The sequence below is a fragment of the Lolium perenne genome, chromosome 1 (genome assembly GCF_019359855.2).
Source record: "Lolium perenne isolate Kyuss_39 chromosome 1, Kyuss_2.0, whole genome shotgun sequence".
Classification (NCBI taxonomy): Eukaryota; Viridiplantae; Streptophyta; class Magnoliopsida; order Poales; family Poaceae; genus Lolium; species Lolium perenne.
This window is the reverse complement of record NC_067244.2, coordinates 149,967,682-149,976,440: the sequence shown is the minus strand read 5'-3', so window position 1 is coordinate 149,976,440 and position 8,759 is coordinate 149,967,682. Positions and strand designations below refer to the sequence as shown.

The 8,759-nt window shown below is 49.8% G+C and overlaps 1 protein-coding gene across 1 annotated transcript; it reads right to left on the bottom strand.

Annotated features, from left to right (window-relative positions):
* Positions 1–3,482: 3,482 nt before the first annotated feature.
* On the bottom strand, positions 3,483–5,811 carry LOC127307426 (uncharacterized). Its single transcript, XM_051338156.2, has one exon. The coding sequence runs from the start codon at positions 5,357–5,359 to the stop codon at positions 3,797–3,799; it is 1,563 nt and encodes a 520-aa protein (XP_051194116.1). The 5' UTR covers positions 5,360–5,811; the 3' UTR covers positions 3,483–3,796.
* Positions 5,812–8,759: the final 2,948 nt, after the last annotated feature.

Here is an 8,759-nt window from a genome sequence, read left to right as displayed (position 1 = left end):
TCTGGATGATTTGCGCCGACTGACATGCGTCGACCAGCTTACACCGACTGGCTTACGCCGAGTGGCTTACCCCCAACTGACATACGCCGACTAACCAACGTTGATTGGCCCACGCCGACTGAACAACTCCGACCGACTCATTTCAACTAAGGACTGGCGTCCTGTTTGTTTCTTCTATTTCAGGAGCTCGCCTCCGATTCGCCTTGACACATCGCCAAGTCTCTTCGTGCCTTGCCTGAAGCTCGCGCCGAATCCATGATGCGCTCGGGGACAACTGATGGGGGTATGCCCAAGGGGGTGCACCATTAGTCTCACTCGCCGCAAGAGAGAAGACCCAAGAAGAGATTCAGTCGGCTAGGGCGAAGAACCCTAAAGCGACTAGGCTTAAAACCCGGAGGTGGCGACTGGACCGAAGGCCCGGGCGACTGAAGCGTAGTTTCCTTGGGTGCGGGATAACGAATCCCGGCCTTATAGCAAGTGATATGATTTGAACTTATCTGCTTGTAAACCCTAGATCGTGGGTGCCTATATAAACCCCCGAGTTAAACCCTAGAAGACACACAATCGGAGATCGCATCTCACCACCATTGCTCTCGGCGACAAGCCGACTGAGCCCCCCCATTGTAATCTCCACTGAGCAATAGATCTAGCAGGACGTCCGGAAGGGCTGAACCTGGGTAAACCCTTGCGTCTTGTGCACCTCGTTCCGCAGATTGCTACGTCACCTTGCCCCCGCATCAACAAGTGTTGCACCCTGTAGCCGTGGTCACATCCACGACACCGTGAACTCAAAAAATGCGGCCAAGACCGGTAGCTGCCGCTAGCACGAGCTTGTTGGTGCAGCGCGCGCGAGCTCTAGACGAGGCAACGAACAATGGTCTCATCGATTTGAGCAACTTGTGCTTTGGTTGGATCGATTTGAGCAAAGGGGAAAGTAGTACACAAGTGAGCAATGTGGTAGCCCCACGTACTACTGCTTTCGTTGGGAGAAAACTCAACAACACAGTAGCTCAGCAGTCAGCACTACAATCCTAGGTGTAGAGGCTGAAACGACGGCTTTAGTACCGCCTCCATAATTTACTAGATCATAAAGGCGCGCCTTGCAGCGTCCGTTAATTTTTATGATGAAATGGTAGGAATTATCACAAATATAAAAAATAAAATATGAAGATCTACAAAGAACACGTGATTGATCATTTATAGCTTTTGGTTGTTTCAGATACATGACAATAGCAAGACAACGAATAAATAGGGTTTGGCAAGCCGCATTTGATCAAGCTGAAATCAGACCCACAAACCACTCATGAGTGGAGTGCCTTTCCAGGAGAAATGCACTTTCCTCTCCTTTCCTCTTTGCAAGAGCAGGCCACATTTTCAGGAAAAGGGATCTATGCCAGTTTTTAATAACTTGAGAAAAAGGAGCTGCCAAATTTAATGAAAATGAATCATCCCGCAGAACAGGTTACCAAGATTTGAAACTAAACAGTTTTACCAATTAACACGTCATCAATGAAGTACAAATTCAATCGATAACTAGATGGAAATGGCAAAAGGAAAATCATAAGCCTCGTATTCTGAACATAGCTCACATCCGAATAAGTACCAAAGTGCTCTTGTCCTTGAATTTATACCACCTTATTTAAATTTAAACATTCTTGTCAGAAATAGGGAAATAGCGAGAGGAAGTAAGAAGTTTACAACACCAAACCCTTGGTCGAAGAATCTTTGTAGTCTGAATTAAACATCCACACATCAGCCACCATTTCCGGTAAGATGTGTAAGCATGAATCAGCAAACACAACCATACTTTTACAAAAAAAAAACATGGATATGCTGGAAGGCAACAAAGTTTTGGTCAGAGAAGAAAATTATCTGCAAACACCAAGACTTTTTATCATGTCACCGAGGCTTCAGTTACTTCCTGATAAGAGAACAAAAGTAAGAAAATTATATCGTTCGTCGCATACCCAAGCTGTTGGCCACGGGTACTTTCTCCTGATCCGCACTTTGTTGCTACGAGTGTTGTCATCACAGGAAGGATGACACGGTCGCCGTAGATGCATCACGACCTCCATCTTCCTCTTCCCCTCTTTTACAACCTGCCAGCGATGCCTGCTTGCTCCTGATCTCCCTCCGCTCATAGTTGACCAGCGAGTCGCTAGAATCCTGCGTGAGATCGAGGGGATTTTATTTAGTGGAAGGGGAAGAGGTTTTTAATAATCAAGAAAAGGAACCAACAAATTTTCTGGAGAAGGTATGAATGCAAGCCTTTAATAACTCTAAATTCTTAATAACATCACATTTAAATTTAGACGAATGGTGACATAAATAAAATGAGCAATTTCCGACATGAACTGATATAAGATAAACCTAGCCTGCGGAAGCATATGACCTTTCATACCCAGAGAAGCCAAACAATAGTCAGTACAATGGAAAAATCAGGACACTGAGTTTGTCTACTTAAGAGTGAGATTGCTATATCAATTATTCAGTTGGATTGAATTACTTGTGGAGAGAAAATTCAGATGTTGGAGTGCAACTTAATTAGATGCCCATTTCATAGAAGTCGTAGAACAGACACAGACACGGAACAGCATATGAAGAAATTTTCAGGTCAAACCAACAAGTGGGGGTACAGGGAAAAGAAAAATAAACAGATGATGGCCCAAAATTTTCACACCTTTCGCTCAGCCGGCTCGGCATACATTTCCTCCTTTTCCACCACCAACTCAAATATACGGACATAGGATACCTACGAGAACGGTGCATCACAAACATTATATATACAATATATAACACAAATATTATGTATGGTCGTAGGATACCTATGTTTGCAGAAATATGTGCAGATCATCACTGTTCAATCTAATGTCACTATCTCCTAAAAAATAGCCTCCATGACATTTGCACTGTAGTTGAACAACAATAGCTGTCCATAAATAAATACACAAAAACTGATCAAACTAAAAAAGGCCGGTCCATATATAGAGTTTCAAATAGCTACAAGATATTGCATACTTAACATATATCTAATTAGAGGTGAAAGAAAAGATAATCCATGAACTTCCTAAGGTACCTGGAGACCTGGCGAACTGGAAGAGGGCAGGCCGTGGGACCAGAGTTAGCACCGCCAGCATGCAGATTAATGAAAGGCACGCGCCACCGGCCTCGCCCAGCTTGCTGACTTTCTGTATGCTAATGCCAAACACAGCCTTGGAACCTTATCGAACTTCTGTAGTAGAATTACCTTGGACTCTAAGAAGTTGAAGAAAATAATATCTGAACTATTGCACTAAGCTTGAGGTGATTCAAATTCCGGCATTTCAATTCAGTGTCTGCATTTTCTGAAGGGCTTTTGCAGGCTGCTGTGCTGGGAATGGTGAAAAGTGCTCATCTTAGTTTACAAGACGAAAGCAATGAACTTTTTGACAGTAAGAGAATCGGCGCAACATTGATCATCACTGTATATCCGTGAGAGGAGCTTATAAGAGGAGAAAACATGAACAATGATATTCAAGCACAGTACATGATCTCTTTGTCCAGCAAGTTATTAAGAAAGAAAAAAAAAAGCAGCACTAAGATAGCTGAATGAAATGTTTCAGTCAAGATACATGGCATGTGAATTACATAAAGCAATCTTTTCTTCAGTATACTGGAAGGGGAGGTAAAAAATCCCACCCTCTCCAATTATTTGAATTGGGGAGCTAGAAAGTACATCGATCGACCTTCATTTCTCAAAGCTGACAAGATAAAAGCTCATGAGCATCATAAATTAAGATAAGTGACTGCGGGGATTTCAACCTAGGATCACTTGGATCTGTCCCGCCGAACAACCTATCCCATCGAGAACGGCGAGTCCCTCCTCATGGCTCCATGTGCTCGGCTGGCTCACCACCTCCCAGTCACAAGACGGTCCCTTGTCCATGACATGTCCATGCTTGAGCAGAGAGACACGCTTCAGTGCCGTTGATATCTCCACGGCGAACCTCACAAGGTGCATCTGCCTCTCCGTTCTCTGAAAGCTGATGACAACCAGCTCCTTCAAATGGTGATGGCGTGAAGAAGAGGAGGCTTCACCCAGTACCTCCTGACGCGTCTCGTCTTCGCCATGGGAGGCATGGACGTAAAGGCTTTCAAGCAATGGCGCCGCCTGGATGAGGAGATGCGGCCATGAGATGTCCCACGACGAAGGCACATCCGCAACGAGAAGCCTTCTCAGGTTTGACATTGCAGAGAAGGGATTCTTAGGGAGGATCCACATCTCTGGCCCAGTAAACCGCAGGACGAGATCCTTCACACTGATGGCACCTTGGAAGAACTCCAAGAGCATGCGAATCAAGCAGTCTTGATGCCGGCGGTTCAGCGCGGCGAAACTGTCCCCTTCCAGCGGGCCTACGGAAAAGGCCAGGCTCACGCGCGCAAGGCACGGCGCGGCGGCAGTGGAGCACAGAATCACGTCGGCGTGCAAGCTGGTGAGACTCTCGAGCTTGGGAAGAGACCGAAGCTCCACTACCATGAGCTCCCCGTCGAGTAAAAGCTCCCTGATTTCCGACATGGGCGCGTCCAGTACGAGCCTGCGGGTTGTGCTCGTGAACTCGCACGACACGAGGTGCAGCACCTGCAGCTGCGGGCACGCGGCGACCACTCCCTCGTAGGTGGCCGCCGGCGTGGAAGAGGGCAAGTCTCGCAGGACGAGCGTGGTGAGCGCGGTGAACCCCCGGAGCGGCGGGGGCAAGCAGTTGGCCAGCCTGAGGCTTCGCAGGCGGGACTGACCGGCCGGCTTCCTGCTGATGAGGCCACAAGGGAAGCTGTAGGGCGGCGGGTCCGGAAAAGCGAGCGGCCCCGTCGGCGTGGCAACAACCTCCAGATCCCGGACGCCCCAGGAGTCGACGGCGTCCACGACAAGGCGGTTGATGCAGGGCGAGGTGCTGTACGCGAAGACCTCGAGCGAAAGCCTCTCCACGCGCCGCTGAGCTCGGCTGGCCAGGAGTCTCTTGACGGAGCAGATCATGGCGCGCATGGCACGCCGCTCGTACCGCCCGGTGATGGCTTCTAGACGCCTCCTGTCCTGCAGAGTCGAGCTGATCTTCGATTCCCTGGCGTCGTCGCGGAGGAGGTAGAGGCGGTGGTAGCGCGGCGGCAGTATGTCCGTGACCTTGAGATCCATGGCGGGGAGCTCGCGCGGGAGGCTGGCCCAGCGCCTGGAGAGCGCCGCGGCGCCGAGTGCGGTATGCGTGTCGACGCGGCGCAGGATTTCGAGAAGCAGGTCGTCAGAGAGGTCACTGAGGCGGTCCTCGCGCAGCAGCCGCCGCCGCCACCGGCGAGGGGAGGCATCCTTCCTAGGCATTGGAGAATACATAATTTAGTGCTGGCTGTTGTTGGGCGGGGTGGGCTCGCGATTAAATAGAGGCATCGAGTGGGAATTCGAGCCGGGTTGCAAATCTGAATCGGAGAAGGGGGGAATCCTATTTCCTTTAAAAAAAAACTCCGGAAGAAAAAATCCCATGAAACGGCCTGGAGCACGGCGGTGCCGGAGCCGATGCATGCGATGTTGGCGTACGGGACGGCAAGGGGACGATGCAGCCCGAGAAACTGGAGCTAGCGGCTTGCCTGGGGTCGACGAGGGGTCGCCAAGGAGCTGCCACAGCGGCCTGGGATCTTGCAGGGGCTGAATCGATGGGGGCATGCAGCCGGTGGGATGAAATTGGCACCGGATGGGAGCCGATTGCTCAACGGATTTGGGAAGGGGGGGAGAGAGGATGTCGGTCACGGCCTCACGGGGCTGTCTTCCAGAGTGAGAGCTGGGCAAGTGAGGAGTGAGGAGGGTAGGCCTGTCGCTGTCGGTCGAGCAAGGGGCCGTCGCAACTCGGAAGCGTGTCCCGAGTCAACGGAGCAGGTAGGCAGAATGTTTTGGCACAAAAAAAAAAGTAGGCAGAATGCTAGCATAGCATCCCTTTTCATGTTTTTTCTTTAATCCCTTCTTTAATTTCTCCTAGCGACTGAACAAGTTGTGTAGTATGAAGGTTAACTGTTAATCCGATTTCATGCATTTTGTTTTCCCTTTTCACTTAAACGAATATTTACGGGCCTTCCAATGCCAACAATGCTACACTTAGGGGATGCATGCTATGAAGAGATAGTCAGCGCAATCGTGGCATTGAAATCACGGGAGGAAAAAATATTTGCACCAAACAACTATTCACACGTAATCCCGTAGGTTTATTTTCGTAACAAACATCCTGTAAGCGTGTACACATATGGGAGAATTGTTACAAAAATTTGTTACGAGTTAAGGTCGATATCTGATTTGCAACAAACCCGGTCCACCCACATCGCTCTGTAAGGCAATTATGTAACATATATTCCTTAGTATAGTATTTTGTTGATGCAATCCTACATGTTATGTTTTCTGACTATCTGCTTCTGCGGTGAGTCTTATAAATTACCACTACATTTCCATTAGTTCATACAAAATAAGAGCTAATTATCTCAAGTTCATTGCATGAACAAGATTATAGTCAAGAAGCGGGGGCAAAACTCTAGGTGTCTACATATGACAGCAGCAAGTGTCTGATTTTCACAACCATAGGTTATAACATTTACATTCGAATACGGATAAGTGTCTATACATATGACAGCAGCAAGTGTCTGAATTTCACAACCATAGGTTATAATATTTACATTTGAATACAGATAATAATTATCATTTGGCATCAGTTGTTGGTCTCACTGTTGCTACCGCTTGAGGTATTGGCTTCACGAAAATCATCAACTAGATGACATAATATACCTTCAGTCTTAAGTTTCATCTATCTTTATTTTCTCGGTTACATAACATATCCTCCATAATATATCTTCATTTAAACATAATTCATATGTAGCTTAACCATTTAATGCATCTGCATGTGAGAGAAAAGCACGCACGGTTCGTCCTCCTGCAAGGGCGACTCGGGCGAACCCTAGCCGCCGCCGCCGCAGCCTTCCCCTCCCCCTCCCCTCCCCTCCTCGTCGTCCCCGGAGGCCGCCGCCGGCGAAGCCTGGCGCGGCCGGTGATGGGGGCGGCGGGGATCCTCGCGTGGTCCCCTGGTGCGGCGGTAGGAGGCACGCCTCCGCGCCGGGGGATGGTCCTGGTTCTGGTTGATGGCGGCGCGGGCGGGCGGTGTTCGGGGCGGCAGCGCGGCCCTGGCCATGGCGGCGCATCCCTCTCCGCCGTTCCTCGTCGTGGCCTCGCCGGGAGGGCGGTGATGGGGGCGGTGGCGCGGCCCCGGATCCTCTCCTCCTTCCTCGCCTTGGCATGGCCGGGCGGGTGGGGATGGGGGTGGATCGCGTGCTGCTCCTTCTCAAGAGCTGGGATCACAGCACCAAGGGCGGCGGCCCTGGATGGCAATGGTGGTGACGGCGCCGACCTGGTGGCAGGTGGCGGGCGTCAGGTGTCGCTGACCGTGGCACCGCGGTGGTGGTCTTCTCTCTCGCCGGAGGAGATCGGCTAGTTGTGTGGCTAGCCGTGGCGGATCTTGCTATCCGTCGCCTAGCTCCCGATGGCGAGGCGCAGCTGCCGGTGAAAGTCGGCCCGGACTTCGGTCATGGCGGATGATGGCGGCGCCTTTCGTCGTTACCTTGTTGAAGGCATTGTCTCTGCAGTCTGCGTTTCTTCGTCTGGGTTGCCTAGGGGAAACCCTAGACCCGGGTCTCCCGGATTGGACGATAGCGGCGCGCAACGCCGTTCTCCCTGCTGGGGGTATCGTTTTCGGAGCAGACAACGGATGGTGGTGGTGCTGAGGTGGAGCGGTGTGCTTTTTCTGTGTCGGCGTCGTCGAGTCGTCGCGGTATGGTGCAGTGGTGTCTCGGGACGGATGCAGTGTGATGGACATGCGCAGGATGGTGGAGTCGTCTGGCACCATGACGGCATCGATGGAAGGCCTGACATGGTCAATGCGATGATCTCTCTTGAAGATGGAGTCGAGGAAGACGGCGTGGCAACTTCTATGACGTGTGCGTTGGCGTATGCTGAGAGTCTGCTTGACTGGATGTGCTTCTCATCTGCTACTGGACATCCTGGGAAGGCATTTGGTTTTTTGGATGATATGAGTTGGTGAATTGTCACCCCCTTCATCCCTCTATAGGTTTAGCGAGGTGGCTTTAAGTTTGATCTTTTGTATTGCTCTTATAAGGTGTTATGAATAATCTAATAAAAAAGCCGTGTGCATCCACAGAAGCTGGACGATATTTTCCCATTTCAAAAAAAAAGTGAGAGAAAAGGATCGGGAATGAGAAGTCACGAGTGGAGATTGTGTTCTGTGTACATTAAGTGTATATGATTGATGTTTCCTTCCTAATCAGATATAAAAAAGTATAATCAAACAAAGGGGTAAACCATATCCTACAAAATGATAAGATGAACTATTAATAATTCAATTTTACGGATATTTGTAACATTTAGAACATACATATAAATCTTTGAAATTAGTGCATTTTGAAATCAGTATTTAAAACCTCTGGCCACCGAGACTCCTCCTTCTGTCGTATTCCCTCCAACACCCAATCGTTGATCTCCAGTCTCCCACTCGCCCTCCTTTTTGCCTAGCCGGCGTGGTCGCAGTAGACAACAATGAGCGCCCTAGATCCCCGTCTTCTTACGCCGTCCCGACAACACCTCCGCCGGCCGAATTTTATTGTGCTCCCCGCTATGCACTCCAGCACAACCAACAGCACGCTGCCCCTTCTGCCGCCAACGACAATTCTCGCTTCCGCCTAGATTT

Excerpts from the sequence above, each read along its gene's own strand:
- LOC127307426 (XM_051338156.2), bottom strand. The coding sequence starts at position 5,359 with ATGTATTCTCCAATGCCTAGGAAGGATGCCTCCCCTCGCCGGTGGCGG.